Genomic DNA, 16,212 nt, shown 5'->3' on the forward strand with positions numbered 1-16,212 from the left:
CAAGTATTGTGCATCAAACTAAATTTTAGTGTTAGAGGACACTGGTGATTTCCCTATCACACTCCCACACTTACATACCCCCAGAGCCCAAGTTTAGTGTGGCTGAAGACTTTCACCATCTTGAAAATACCTTTGCACATAGCATTTGAGCCTGTCTGTAGTAGGAAAACAGGAACTACTGTTGCAAAAGTAGGCAGGTCATGGTCTCTAGGAACCTTTACCCCATTGGTCATAGAGGAACTAGGAATGCCTTTACCAGCTTGTTAGTGGGAAACACACTAAGCTGGACCCTCACCTATATTTAACAAAATATTCATTTTTGGTGCTGTGGGCATTCTGTGACACCAGGCTGTCAAATCCTTTGTGTTGAGCCACATATAACACTTGGCGCAAACTTGAATGGAAGAGAACAGCATGACAAAGCAATTATTGTGCATCCCCTGTCATTGTGCATCCCCTGTCTTGCTGGTGAAGGACCCTGCTTTTGTCCTCCTTGACATCTGTCTCTGGGTTTATTGTGGGTACAGCGCCTCTGTCAAACTGAATTTTATTGTTCAATGTGAAAGGATCCTGGTTAATTTTCCTAGGACACACTCTCACATACCCCAACCTTCAGAGCCCAAGTTTAATGTGGCCAAACACTTTCACCATCTTGAAGATACTCTTGCGCATAGCATTGTGGGCTTGTTTGCAAAAGTAGGCAGGTCAGGGTCTGGTAACCTTTACTCCATTTGTCAGATAGGAGCTAGGAGTGTCGTAGTGTATCCCACACCCACAGGCTGGTGAACCCTACAAAACTGGAATCTCATCCATTCTACCCTTAGAACACTGCTGGATTTGTGAAAGGATCCCAGGCGGACTGAACCTGCTGCACTTGGCATCTGCGACCTGTGAGAAGGACCTGAGAAGGTTGGAATTCCTTCCACCTAAAATCCAAGGATAGAATGACCTGCAAGGATTATAAGGCTGATCCCCTGGGTGGCTCCAGGAACTCAAAGAAGCTTAAGGGGTAATTCCTGTGAAGAATCCCAGCTGACCAGTGGCAACTGGACCTAGACTGGACTTTGCTATTTCCTTCTGTCTGAAACCACAAGAGTCTCTAAGTGCTCCCTCTGAGGTCTTGAGGGCCTTTCGAAACATACTTTTGTGGTGATATAAACCCCCAAAAGAGGTTTGGCAACTTTTTAAAAACCTTTACTCCAGATCTTCAAGGGAATTGACCACAAAAAATATCAATCCAGCAGTTCCACAGCATTGTATTGAATTTCAGGTTTGCCTCACACAGAGAAGAGATAGGTCTTAGAAACTTTTTTGAACTTGCGTATTTTCAGGCCATAGCATGGCCAATCTACTTATTGCATGTGACCCACACTCCTCCGCTGTTTGCCTCGGTCCCAGTCTTCCTCTACCCTATTACCTATACCTTATTTATACCATTGTTTCACCACCCCACCTATGTACTAGTACATCTACCCCTACCTAAACTGTAGTAGTTTATTCTCTGCCCACAACTTAGTATCTTTATTCCAGGCTATATTAGGGTACCTCCTCCTCACCTCTGCCTTATTTCATCTGCCCGCACATAGAATCTCTGCAGCTACAGATACTGATAACTGTTCCCATTTCCTATATACCTGTTTTTTTTATTATTACACGTTTTCTTGATGTTGCTTTTGCTCCTTATGTCAAGGGTTTTCCTCCGTTCACTAAAATGACATTTTACCAACGCAGAGCAGTCACGTTGCTGTTTTTCATTTTCTCCGAAATAAGGTATAGCCCACTCCATTGCTTTGTAGCATAACTGTCCCGCATCCCTATATAAATGCAGTCAGTCAGTCAGTCAGTCAGTCAGCCAGCATATGCAGAAGTGAACTGGCATTAGCATGTAACAGTTCCTTGCAATGCATTTTATGTGCCACCGAATCACCAGTTTCCTCCTTAAACAGTCAAAAGATCGGACAGTTTTAAAGCTCGGTGGCTGACGAACACAACAGCTTGATGCAGGTGGTAATGCGCGTATCCCTTCACGCTTGGTCAGTTTCACAATGATAACATCAAATGCCATTGAAAGTCAAAAAGGCATTGCCTTGCAATATCGCATAGCGGAATAAAACTATATTTTCTCTGTAGCCCTAATTCTAAAAATATATATGTATTTTTTCCATCTGACATTTACAATTCGAGTTGCACTTTCACTGTGTAAATAGTTTATTTCCACATCAGTAGTTTTCAAGAATGCTGCTGACTGCCAGTTTAATGAAGCGTTGGATACACGCTTTTATCAACCTTTCCAACAGAGCCCAAAGCTATTGGTGAATGCCTCCGAAACTATGCACGTGTAATCTCTCATTTATTAATGTTGTCATTATGCCTGATGCATACCGTGGGTAATATGCCAGGGGAAAATGTCACATTTGCATAACTTAAAAATAATAGAACGCACTGGAAGGTGTTTCTAAAAAGTTGTCTTCTAGATAATTATTTCAATTGGGAGAAAGTCGATAATAAAAAAAAATCTTTCATTTATGCACCGTGGCAAGTCAGCATAAGCAAGAACACGAAGGCGTGTGTCAGTGAGTTGAGTAGGGTAGCAGATAAACTAGAAACAATAGTTTAGTAATTTCTTTTTTCTCATATAGTAATGTAATCTGTAGGTCACAGACTCAAAATCTGATGTAGTTGTCTCAGCATTTCATCCTTTATAGGCAGATTAAATGAGTATTTTAATGGGTAATATGTAGATATCAATGTATTCTAAATAGAGTTATTTGGGTAAAAGCAACATATACTTTATTGTAGTTTTTGCAAAGTCTATATTATTATGTGTTAATATTAGTATTATCATTGCACTCGATAATTTGGACAATACCAGCAACAATAATAATAAAAACAATGGCTGTAGTATGCTGCATATATGTATAGACTGCATCCAGAACATCAGTCATGTTTTGCTTTCCTTGATATACTACACAAAAGAAGGGTCGGAGGAGGTTACAACTAGAAAGGACAAGATAAGGCCCCTGGGTCTAGATGTCTGAAAGAGTACTGGAATGTCCCTTTCTTAGGACCTCCTAAGAAAGGGACATTCCAGTACTCTTTCAGACATCTAGACCCAGGAGCCATTTCTTGCGCTTTCTTTGATGCCATAGTTTCATATTAAAATTGTATTGAAGTTAAAAATCATGAATACTTAAAAGTTGTTCCTTTGCAAATAGCACCATTACACAAGTAAGTGCCAGAGCTAAACCACTGTGACATATCAAATCCCATTGGGGAGGATCCACATTTTCTACCTTGGCTCCTGCCTTCTCGAACTCTCTCCCGATCCACTTGAGATCCTGCCCTCAGTATTCCCTTTTCCGTAAGGCCCTTAAAACTTTTCTTTTTACTCAGGCCTTCCCTTCTTAATTGCCCCCCTGGCTTCCTAGTCTTTTCTGTTCTTTGGGTTTTGTAGTACTGCATAGCGCCATGAAACCGCTCGGTGTACGTGCGCTCTAGAAATAATTTTAAACTCAAACTCAAACTAATCAGTGATGGAATAGTTTTTTGGCTACGTTTCTGGAACAACAAGACTTTTTTTTCTAATTGTGGCGGCTGCATTTGTATAACGCGTGTGTGATAAAGGAGAAATCAGTGTATCTCCTTGTGCCTGACATTGTAAACATATGTAATGTAAATTTCCAGCTGAACTCTTTGCTGTTACAAGTTTAAATCCCCTTCCCCATACATCTTTAATCCTGCTTCAAGAGGATCCCCATACACAATAAGAGGTCTGTATGCATCAGGTCGCAAGCTCATGATGTAGTAAAACGTTTCTACATTGCTTCGTGGTGCTTGGTCGACATTATATCAAACACCTACTAACAGAAAGACACATATTTACGAGCTGTGTGAAGGAAAAAAATATGTCAACCTAATGCACATTTCTACTTTAAAAAAACTCAGCATTTTAACAGTTAACATATGCTGCTCTATATGAGCACAATGACTACACGAGGGATAAGCAACACTGTAATTTTTTTGTTTTCACACAATAAAGGTGTAAACATATATTTTCGTGATTTGCATATTTATTGCAATTCAGGCTTTGACTGTGCTTAGTGATTCTAGCTGTAGGTACCAGATTAGAGCCCTTTCCCTACATTACTGAATAGAAATGGCTTCAAGCATTTACATGTTCTACATTCTAAGTGTAACATGTGGATTACTAAATTTGGTTGGGTGCGGCCAGTCTAGGAGACACTTTTAGCAGTGGCATAGCTAGACCTTTTGCCGCCCGTGGCGGTCCCTGCGTTTATCGCCAGAAACAGCCACAGGTAAGGAGGGGGGGTTTGCTGGCGATCCTGACTAACCACCCGTGACAGCCACAGGTAAGGACGGGGGGATTTTGACGCCCTCAAAACTCATACCGCCTGGGGCAGTTCTGCCCCCTGTGCACCCCTTGCTACGCCACTGACATTTAGAAGCTCTGCATTATTATGAGCAACCGTTTTTGAGAGTATGTCTAAGTTTTGAAAGGATTATTAATTAGAGGACATAAAAGTGTTGAAGCATTCCAATAGTGGGGATCACTCCTGAAAACTATGATACGTTACTTCCCCAAAATAGTTAACATGTTGAAATCACAAGTTTATTTTCATCATGAAAATCTTCACCAATTCATTGCAACATCAGTGGTAAAACCAATCTGTAATATGTTGTGGACATTACAGAAGAATTAGCCTGTTGGTCATCTTAGCAGGTTCTCCAACAGGGCTGGACTGGCCATAGCTGGCACTGGGCGTTTCCCCGGTGGGCCGGAAGGGTGCGGGACAGTTTTGGACCACTGGGGGCCGGTTTTGTTACAGGTTGCTGGTTTTGCAGCAGTGCTGCAATATCGGCCGCATGTAACAAAAGCGGCATTTTTTTTTTGGGCATCAAAATCTCTGGAAAGGTGAAATCAAATGAAAAAACGGATTTGAAAATGACTAAAAAAATATGCAGTTTGATAACTACTGTGATAAATATAGCGAGGCAATAACATTTTTTATCAAATGAGCACATTGTGAGATATGTGTCTTTAAAGCTTTAGCCCAGAGTAAAACCACACCTAGTAAACTACACAAACACCGTAACACTTTGTGAGATGCATTCATTATTTTTTGCTTGCGAGACTCCATGGTGAGGGTGAGAAACAATTTCAAGGTGGGAAATTGTGCCAATGCAACGTGGGAGCTTATCAAATATATTAAACCGGTTCCTTCATTCCATTCTCTCCAAAGCATGAAGGTCATACAGTGAGACTGAACAGAGTTTTAGTGTGCAGCCGTGGTGGAAAGGTTTGGAAAAAAAAAGTAAAATCTACGTGGTGGATGAAATGCTGGTAAAGGCTGTGTAAGTCACTTCCTTCCCTGATACGAGTTGGAGATTTTAGGAAGGCTCCTGATTGGTCTTAAATAAATTAAAGGTTCTTGGGTGGTGCATTTTTACCAATAATAATGTTTGACTTAATTCATGTATTTAGCATTCTTTGTTGTGAAGGCTTTGGCTCCCATTTGTGTGTAAAAATCTTTCATTCTGGTCACCTTCTGACCAAGCCCTAGCACAACATATAGCTTGTGTGAGAGGGTCTCCAAAATAGGCTACAACGTTTACATACTTTTTAAAAACTATTACAATTAACTTAGCTCAGTTGCACGAGGTTCAATCAATCAATCCGCATTTGTATAGTGCAGCACTGTCACTAGGGCTGAGCGTAGTTTGCAAAGTAGCGCATCGCAAAGCTAGGCGAAGTGCACTTCGCACTACGCAAGTTGCGCGTAGCACTATGCGAACTGCGTAGTAGCATGTTTGCACTGTGCAAGATGCCGTTTTCAATGATTGCACAGTGCGGACAAGCATCCGGCACTGTCCAGTCATTGAAAACGGCATCTTGCACAGTGCAAGCTGTAGTTTTCTGCCGCTCGAGGAGATTTTTACTCGAGCGGCAGCTTTCTTAACGCAGACTTGTCGTTTCTCATCGCAAGCGGTCGCAAGCACACGCGACCACTCGCAATGAGAAACCAGACCTCCCCGCGTTGAGAATCTCGCAGGGAGGTTTATTTTCCACGCTCGCGATCGGCAACTTGATGTTGCTGATCGCGAACAAGGAAAAAGTCTCGCCAGGATGTAATTTTGCTTGCTCGCGGTCGCCAACTTGACGTTGAGGACTACGAGCAAGCAAAAAATTACCTCTGCACTACGCTACGCTATGCGTGTTTGCACTGTGCTACGCTATGCGTGTTTGCACTGTGCTACATGCAGTTCGCATAGTGCAAAGTTGCGCAAACTTCGCAAACTATGCAAGCGTAGCGTAGTGCTTTGCCCAGGCCTAACTGTCACCCTTATGGATATCTGGGTGCTGCGGATGCGATGTCAGAATGAAGGTCAGAAACAAGCAGAAAGAGGCAAAATAAAAGTCAGTGATGAGTGAAAATACAGGTCAGAAACTAGCACAAGAGGCAGAATAAAGGTTACAAACTATCAGAAAGAGACAAAATACAGGCAGAACATGCAGAAAAAGGCAAAATAAAGGGCAGTAGAGAGCAGACAAGAGGCAGAAAAACAAGCAGAAAACGAGTAGAGGAGGCACAAAACCGAAGGCAGCAGAAGGTAGTGGACTGTGGGCAAGCTGGACAGGAGGCCTGTCACAGGTGGTGCTGGTATGAAGACCTGTTAGAAACAAACTTTGAGTTTGGAAATTAAAATGAAAGAATGAAACGTAGTTAGATGTTAATTAAAATATCGCTTTTTACCCAGTCTTATTTGGTTTGTTAGTAGAGAATATCAAAAAGTGAAGGATGTGGAAAATAAGTGTTAATAGTTCATTATTTGTAGACGTTAACTAAGTAAGGGCCTGATGCACTCTTCCGTAGACAAACCATGGGTGTGCAATTACACATCAACTGATTTCCAATGTTAATACAGTGTGCAATGCAACCTATGCATTAACAGATCACATATCAAAATGTACATTTTCAGGGGTTGCAATGGCCTGTATAATGAATATTAATTAGGCAGGGGCCAGTTTGCAACCCCACTGTAATATGATTTAATCTCCGGGATGCAGGCCTGCAATGGACATCAGCAGATCCCTGACCCTGCACCTGCATTCCCAAACTTGATTTTTAAAAAGCAGCCTATGTGCTTCAAATGGACCCATTGACCTTAAACAAAAAAACGTTTCACATTTTGAAACACATCATGGAGAGCAGGCGGTGATCTTCCCCGCTGCTTGCTTCCCCCAGGCCACAGTCAAAATCAGGGCTGGACTGGTCGTAGCCAGCACTGGGTGGTTTCCCTTTGGACCAGAATGCTGGGGACTGATTTTGGAGTGGTGGGTGCCGTTTTTTGGTTACTGGGGGGCGATTTTGCAGTAGTGCTGCAATATCGACCCCCGGTAACAACAGCAGAAGCTCTGTTTAACGCCAGCACGCTGACCTCGCCTCCGGGCCAGTCAGACTTAATTGCCAGGGCGGGTTTGCATTGTTACATCTGGAATACAAGGGTCTTTTTCTGAGACATAAAATAAACAGCATGCCGGATTCTTTAGAAATTGATTCTAGGTTGCCTCTGAATAACTTATTGTTTGAAGTGGCTGTAGCATTACATTTTGCTTGATATTGAGTTTGACTTGGAAACAGACTGATATTCGTTCAGACACAGTAGCGCTGGAAGCAGTAGTTAGCTTGTAGTCGTTTGATCTTTATTAAGGTACTTTCTTGCATTTACAGCTGTCTGCTTCATTTAGGTATCGTTTAACCCCGACTGATTTCCCTAGTGTGAATAAACGTATCAGGGAGACAGCTCTTCTGTGCCTGTCACTGTGCATCTTGAACTGCTTTATTTAAAAAAAACTCCACTTAGACACCAGTAGTTTAGACGTTGTATTCTGTATAGGGAATGAGTTCAGCATTCTAATGGCTTGTACCATTAATCCCCACTCACACACTGCACAGTTTCTTGATGATTCTTAAAAACTTCAAAGATGTGCTTCTTCTTCTTTTTCCAATATTGAAACTTGTGTTATTTTAGTTTATTTTGTATAGATATTCAAGGCTGACTTTAGTAATTAAATAATATATTGGCCAGATCTTTAAATGCATTTTCTCGTTTATTGCTGTGATGTTTGTTTTGATGTGAGGACATTGAGCAAGAGGATTCACCTTTGGCAAGTGGTTTTGGAGTTGTGGTGAGGGGCTTGGCCGTGATAGAGGGGGTGCTTTCTCAGTTGACCACAAAAGTATGGCCATCGTATTACTTTGCAACAGGGCAGTGTGTATCATCACCTCGATGTAAACAAGAATTATTACTGTAGTACATTATAGTATGACAGGATTTGTCAAGGGAAATCAAAGTATTGACGTGAGCAACAACTGAGCTTCCTCACTGCCAAACTGAAGGACCTGTGGGTAAAGCAGTTTCCCTTAAGGGTTTATGTTTCTCTGTTAGACTTGGCTTTTTCAGCAGGTTCACCCCAGACCTTTTTGCTTTTTGGCCTCCTGTTTTTGACCCTGTTATTGTTGGTTTTAGGCACTTTATCACTGCTATTCAGTGCTAAAGTGCAATAACTTTCCATGTACATTTTGTTTCAGCATTGGTATTTTAATGATTGGCATTTTTTATTTATTGGTAAGTCCCTAGTAAAGTGCACTGAGTGTGCCAGGGCCTGTAAATCAAATGCTACTAGTGGGCTTGCGGCACTGATTGTACCACCCACACGTGTAGCCTGTGAATGTATCTCAAACCTACCACTGCTGTGTTTGTGTGCAGTTTGAACTGCCATTTGGACCTGGCAAGTGCACCCACTTGCCAGGCCCTAACCTTCCCTTTTCTCACATGTAAGACATCCGTCTGGGAGGCCCAAGGTACCCCCATTTGCAGGGCACAGTGTATGTGAAAGGTAGGACATGTACTGGTGTGTGTGGCATGTCCTGATAGTGAAATGCTGCCAATTTAATTTTTTCACTATTGAAAGGCTATCTGTCCCATAGGATAGCATGGAAGATACTTTGTAACAGCTTACAAGTATAACTTCCCATTGGGACAAGATGGAGTAATTGAGTTTAGGCTCTCTGAACTCAGAATTTAATAACACATCCTTGAGATGATTTTTAAATTGTGTGTTTGAAAACACCACTTTTATAAAGTAGGTATTTTCTTGTCAATCCACTTGGTGTGCCCCTGGCTGTTTGTGGATTGACTTGACTGTCTGGTTTTGGAGTGACAGGGGCTGGGGATGTACATTCACTATAGACAGCCACTGGGGGGGGGGGGGGCGAGGTGTGCCTGGCCCTTCCTGGATGACTCAGAGCTGAGCTGAATGGACCTTGGCTGCTGAGTAGTGGGAGGAGTTTTCCTTGTGCCTGAATAGGCCCTGTCTCGCTTGCACAATGCTGTCTCCATCCTCTGTGGTCATACCACCCCAGTGAGGACAGAACTGGTTTGGACTGGGCTCAGAGACCCTTGCACAAAAAGAACAAAGACAAAATGGTGTATAATTAGTGGACCTTAAACCCCAGAACTTTAGATTACTTCTGGACTCAAGAGGAACCTTTGCCAAGGAGAAGACCTGGAGAGCTGTATGGAGTACTGCCCCTTTGCTGTGTGGGGTTGGCCCACAGTTGCTGCTTCTGCCATGGAAAGGACAAAGACTGGAACTTTGATGTGAACCTGCTTGAAGAAGAATCTCCAAGGGCCTGTGTGTGCTGGCCTCCTGTTCTGAAGTATCAGGGACACAAAGATTTTACCCCCAGCTCCCCTGAATCCTATTGCTGTGAGTTCTGAACTGCCAGGAGGTGCCTATTCCAGTTTTGGGCCTCTAGTGGTTGTTCCTGCTGTTGGGAGGTGGAAACAACTTAAGAGAAGCAAGAAAACCTGTCTCCGACGCTGTCAGCGATGCCACTGTAATGCTGCAACCTGCAGCGAGGCCAGGGGCACTACTCGTGCCTGCATTCTGTTATCAAAGCGCCAATCACCGCAGAGGGTGACTCCACAAACTCTCCGAGTTTGCATAGCCTCTCCGGAACCGACGCCCCCTGTCCCGGATTTGACACGTCGCCTCATTGCTGATACAACGCCTCGCCTCTCCCGTGCCATCCAGGGAGCTGGACTCGATCTCTGTACCACAGTGCATAGACATAGACTTCGTTATCCAAAGGTACTGTTTGTTCGGGGGTCCTTGTGACCCCGTGCCAGAGGCCGCGTACCTCGTGGTCGGTGCCATACTTTCGATTTATTGATGTCAAACATCATAACAGCCCCAGATGGAGCTATTTGTTTTCTACCAGCTTTAGTTTAGCAATAACTGTTCTAAAGTCATATCTTATTACCTGTATGTCGAATTTAGTTTTTATCGTTTTGGTCCTGTTGACTTTAGATAAAGATACTTTATTTTCCTAAACTGGTGTAGTTTCCATTTTTGGTGTTATCACTGTATTACTATGTGTTTTGAGTACAAATACTTTACACATTGCCTTTGAGATAAGTTTGTCTGCTCGTGCCAAGCTACCAAGGGGGTGAGCAGGGGTTATCTAAAGTGTCTATACCCCTTACTCTGACTAGAAACAGGGGTCTCTATCTGGACAAAAGTACCTACTTCTGCCAACTAGAGACCCTCATTTCTAGCAATCTCACTGTATATGGTTTTTTGTCTGAGGAGAAAGGTAAACTTCCAGAGAATGCTCATAATTGGGTGTTTAACAAATCATGGACATGAAAAGACTAAAGAAATAAAGAACCTAAACATTCACGTCAAGCAGATTGAAATGATTAAGCAAAATTCCACAAAAATTAAGAAGCCCAAAAAATATAGAAAAGTTGTTCTTGAAGGGCTGCACATATATTTATGTGGTGATTCCAGATCTTGAGAAAAATGATCTTAATCCTCTGATCCCTAAGATCTCTGTTCTCATGCCAAGGCTTCATTAAGGAAAATTTCAGAGCTTATTTGCCTGTGTTTAGAAATGTGGTTGGATCACCTTATATAATGGAAGTACACATTCTGTAACCCCAGTCTCTAGCTAGACCTCGAGTCTGTCATAAATGGCATGATGCTTAAACAGGAGTTTAGCATTTTCCTCTCTACCCAACTTGTAACTCTTTTCTACAATTGCAGAAGGCGTTGGGTGGTGTGTTAATGCTAACTTTAAAAGAGAATTGGAAGTGTGCCTCACCAGCATACTAAAGGTGCAACCTTCTGTGGGTTTTTCTTATGCAGTGAACAATAGGAATGACAGAACAAAGGCCCTGAAATCCCAAACGGGTACTGTGTTCACCTGCTGGGCTTTGAAAAGAGCCAATACCATGCTCCACCATCTTTCTTTGCAGGGTACATCTGATGTTAAAACCACCCTTCCTCCCCCATAGTCAATCATGCCAAAGGCTAGTGCTGTAAGGTCTATCATAACAAGCTATTCATAGCACTTCAAAGGGTGTCATGTACATGGGCCACAGCATATTCTGTGCTAGGAACCCCCTTAGGGCTCAGTGGTATGTTTAGAAATATGTGGCCCTTCTTACTATTCAGATAGGTAATTAGTTGTATCAGAATTAACAGTAAACGTCATCTGTATTTAACACATGTAGACTCTTCTTATTGTTCTGTGCCAATGAGATGATCATTGGATATCAGAGAGTAGAAGCAACTACAAAATAATTCCACCTCTTCATGTGTTTCAGCAATTTTGTGGACCTCAGCCACTTTGTGGAACTTGCAAATTTACAGCCCCAATGCAAATCAAATGACCTTTTCTTATCTGGATATTAATGTCTCTCCAAACAAAACTGTTTATCTCTATTCTATTTCACCCCACATCTCTTTGACATTTGTAATTATTACACTATTTGAACTAAGGATTGTTATGTACAACTGAGAACTGTTATTTAATGAGTTTCAGTGCACTAGAATTGCGTGCAGGCAGCATAGCTACTATGCATCTCGAAATTCACTCACATCACTGTTTAGAATATTTGGTAATCCTGTGTTTAGATGTGCACTTTCAGGTCTCCAAGGAATTCTATCACCTGTGGAGTGCCCGAGGATTCCATACTGTCTCCTATCTTTTTTATCCTCTTCATGGAGCCGCTTCGTGCTCTACAGACAGATAACAGCATAGCGATTCACCGATATGCTGATCATACAGAAGCATATTTTGAAGCCTCCACTGCGTCCTACACCCAAAGCCTTGCACATCATTCAGACCTGGATTTCCAGCACCTCCCTGAACCTCAATCCAACCAAGACATATTTCTTGCTATTTGGCAAGAACAACAATCAAGAAACAGTACAAACCTGGCTTAATGATATAAACCTTGACAGCTTCGAACCCCAACTTTCAATGCATACCGAGTCACTTGGATTCACCCTGGACACTAGCCTCAACCTCAAGGAATACGCTGCCACAAAAAACAAAGACTGCCTGGCACCAGCTCTCTCTTCTAAAGAAAGTGAAACCATTTCTTCCAGAAAGCATCTTCAACACTTTAAAGCGCTTGTACTCTCACATCTGGATGGTGGTAACTCGCTACTCCATTGGCTGTCAGCCTCCTTACTGGCATCCCTAAAGGGAATCCTGCATGCTGTGGAATACTTCACCAAGGGGTTTTTATAAATCTGATCCTATTTCCTCATCCTGAAGCAATGCTATTGCCTCTCCTTTCTGGCCCCCTCCATCTTCAAACCCGCTGTGCCATTTAAAAAGCCATCACAACAAGCACTCCTGCTTATCTAGCAAACAAGCTCATCATGTATGCTGGTTCTTGGCACTCTCGCTTCAGTAACACTATCAGACTGCAGACTATGATCTGTTTAGAAGAAAATACAAGGCAGTTGTCCATTTCCACCTGTGCACTCAGGTTCTGGAACATATCCCCATATCCATCTAGACTGCCTCGACACTGCTCCAGTTGTGAAAAGTGTTGAAGATGCACATGTTTAAAACGCATTACATCACAATGCATTACCACTCCACACACCAGCTACATCTCCTTTTATTAGTTTACTTCATGCTTCTCTTTAACCCTATGCAGCATTTTGCTGCCTTTTGGATTCATGCATTAGAAATACCACAAACATACATACAAATAGGTATATCATTTCTTTCAAATGTGCAAGCCTCCTTGAAGACTACTTGCATTCTTACCCATATTTTATTTCTGTATTGCTACATATTCAGATAAAAGAGGGCTAACTAGGTTTATGTTTGCTTATGAGATTTAAAGTGATAAGTTCTTACCTGCTGCCCGAATGCTATCTTTCCTCTATGGAGCACTGATCACAAGAACATCTCAAGCAAATTATTATAATATAACAAACATATCTGAAAGTTTTTCTCAAATGTTGAAATCTGAGATAATGCCACATGAAATATGATATGTTATTTTCCCCAGCTATTTCTTTTTTTAAGTATCGATCCATGTATGTTTAGATGCTGCCTCCTAAGGAAAGCCTCACTAAGCAAGGCATTTACTTATAGATAGCTATTATACTTCTCACGCTTGCAGGACATATATGGCCTGTTAATTTGATCTGATTGTGAAAACATAAGAGAAAGCCTCCTTTACATGTAATGCAGTATTTTGCTTTCATGCTTTGAAGTCCATGAGTTACCAAAGCTTGCAGTACACAGTGCTTTTGTTGCTCCTTACTCTATCTCGGGACCATGTAACATGTTCCCAAGAGGGCCCAAGGTATGCTAGATTCTTAGAAATAACACCGGCTGCCGAAGCGTTTTCCATTTAGACTCATTGTTTGTGAATGTCTTATGTGAATGCACTGAAACTCTGGCTGGGATCAGGGCCACCTGCAGCTGCTAGCCTCTTTGGCCTCTCCTAGAATTACTGTGCCTGCCTATGTAAACTGATGGGTGAATGGCTAATCTAAGTGCCAAAACAGGTGGATGTCAACATGTAAACTTTAGCTCTCAAAAACTATTTGTATTCAACATAAATAGTCTGGCAGGGGTATATGTTTATAATGGAACAAAGCAGGGAAGGTGTCTAGGAACTTACAACATATCCACATTACCAGTTACTTCTAAATATCTTTAAAACTCATGAATGGACATTTATTTATTCATTTCACATTTTTAAATAGTGCAGCTGTATCTTTCGTTATTAGTGCATTTTAGATTTTTACAGTTATTTCAGAGGATGTATTGTTAAAATATAACAACGAAAGAATCAAGATTGAGAGAAAGGAGAGATAGAAGTAGTTGATGTGAGTGTGTTAGTATGGGTAACCCGTGGGAGTGGGGGGAAAAGGGAACATGCCAAGTCATGCTTGTCCTCTGTCAATTACTAGGTGGTGTTTTTTTTATATAGAAGTGAAAGTGTTTAGTGGAAAATAAACGTTGGCTTTCTGAAGCAGATCAGGTATGACTGTAGTCTTAGTTGAGTTGAGAGAAAATTCAAAACGCTAGTTGCTGCTCCAAGTTTTTTGTTTATGCTGGCCTGGATTGAATTTTGAAGTGAGATTCTAGTACCTAGTGTGCCTTCTTCTGGAAATTGCATACCCTTCAGGAAGTTTGGTTGCTTCTGATGTATTGCTTTGTGTGCTACGCATCCTATTTTGAACTGTATTCTGGCCTCCATCGAATCAAACATCTTTTAACGAGAGTAAATAAGTTGTTGATATGCATGGTTTAATGGTACTAAATTCTTTTCAGACTGCTATACTAATCAGTGAAATTTATTTTTCAGAGCACATTCAAATTTAAGTCTGAAAGTGATATTCATTTGGCAGAACACCACAAACAAGTCCTCTACGATGGAAAACTTGCAAGCAGCATCTCTTTCACGTACAATGCAAAGGCGACAGATGCTCAACTATGCCTTGAATCCTCACCAAAGGAAAATCCTTCCATTTTTGTACATTCCCCACATGCACTTATGCTTCAGGTATGTATAATAATTGCTTTTTGTCATCCATACTCTGTTCCGGTGTATTCAGTTATATTTACCCAGTCAAGTGGCTATATATAATATCCATTCTAATGTGATAGATTGCTTATGGACCAACCATGAACATAATTGATTACTCTGTCGAAACGGAGTTGTGAACATTTCACGTCAATTTAAAGTTTTACTGTTTGGAGTTTTCACCATATCATACAAAACATACTAAGTCCCTCTTCCCTGACATCACTTCAGCATTCCTTCCCACACAAACATTCACACAAACACAGAAGACCTTTTGGCTTTGTTGATGCATCCTAAGTAAACTGGCATGCTAATCAATGGCACTGTATAATTATAATATGCTGATTATATTATGTTAATAACGTTGTAATTAACATAAAATTTACATTTTATATTTAGATAATGTTAGTTCCATAGTCTATACATTAAGTAGCCCTAACAACCTGCAAGTCTTGGGTGTATACTTGTCAATTGATGCAACAAATGGAGGCACATCGTACTCACAAAGTTTGCTCTTATTTATTTGGAAATATCCTATTATAGCGTTTTCACATTACTATGATTTTCATTCTTGACTATACATATCCGTGAAATGTTTATTCTTAAGTAATCTTGGATTTGCTTGACTGCGTTGAAATTATCCAGCACAGAAGTGAAATGTTTTTCTGTATTGAGTGATATGTGAATTAGCATTTCATTTCCCTCAATCCAATCATATTAAAAAAATAATTCAACTAAAACTTTCAAAGTGCTTAATCTTGTCTATGAAAAATTGTTCCTGAGTTACTCCAGGATCTACTTTGAGATCTAGGAGGCATTTCAGTTAAACACTGCCAGAAAATTACTCTTTTTGCCATGTTCTAGCCTCCTTTTTTTTAAGGAAATAGGAGTGTGGCCCGACGGGACGAGAGACTGGCAGAGCCTAATAGATTCAAAACAAAAAGTTTGCCTAAGTCTCTATTTATTAAAATATTTTTTTAATTTTTAGCTCATAAGCCAAACATATTTCTTTATGTTTTAAGCTTGTACTTTATTTGTACTTGTTTTAGAAAACTATGTTATACTTTTGGCATACAGTTTTTTCAATGAAAAGGAAAAAAAGTGCATATTTCAAAACATATTACAATACACAAATATTTACAATACACTTACTGTGCTATACATAATATGTTACAATACATATACATATATCCAAATACCAATTATAACTAAGAGTATAATTTATCCAATGAACCAATCAGTTTCATACATTCTCAAAAAACCCATACGAGTACA

At 41.0% G+C, this 16,212-nt stretch overlaps 1 protein-coding gene across 7 annotated transcripts in view; it reads left to right on the plus strand.

Moving 5' to 3' along the window:
- NBEA (neurobeachin) overlaps positions 1-16,212 on the plus strand; it is a 1,787,704-nt gene that overhangs the window by 446,869 nt on the left and 1,324,623 nt on the right. For all 7 annotated transcript variants that reach the window (XM_078657170.1, XM_078657173.1, XM_078657172.1 and 4 more), the window contains exon 9: positions 14,719-14,916. In XM_078657170.1, the coding sequence (XP_078513296.1) occupies positions 14,719-14,916 (198 nt within the window). The remainder of the gene's footprint in view (positions 1-14,718; positions 14,917-16,212) is intronic.

Source organism: Lissotriton helveticus, chromosome 8 (genome assembly GCF_964261635.1).
Source record: "Lissotriton helveticus chromosome 8, aLisHel1.1, whole genome shotgun sequence".
NCBI lineage: Eukaryota > Metazoa > Chordata > Amphibia > Caudata > Salamandridae > Lissotriton > Lissotriton helveticus.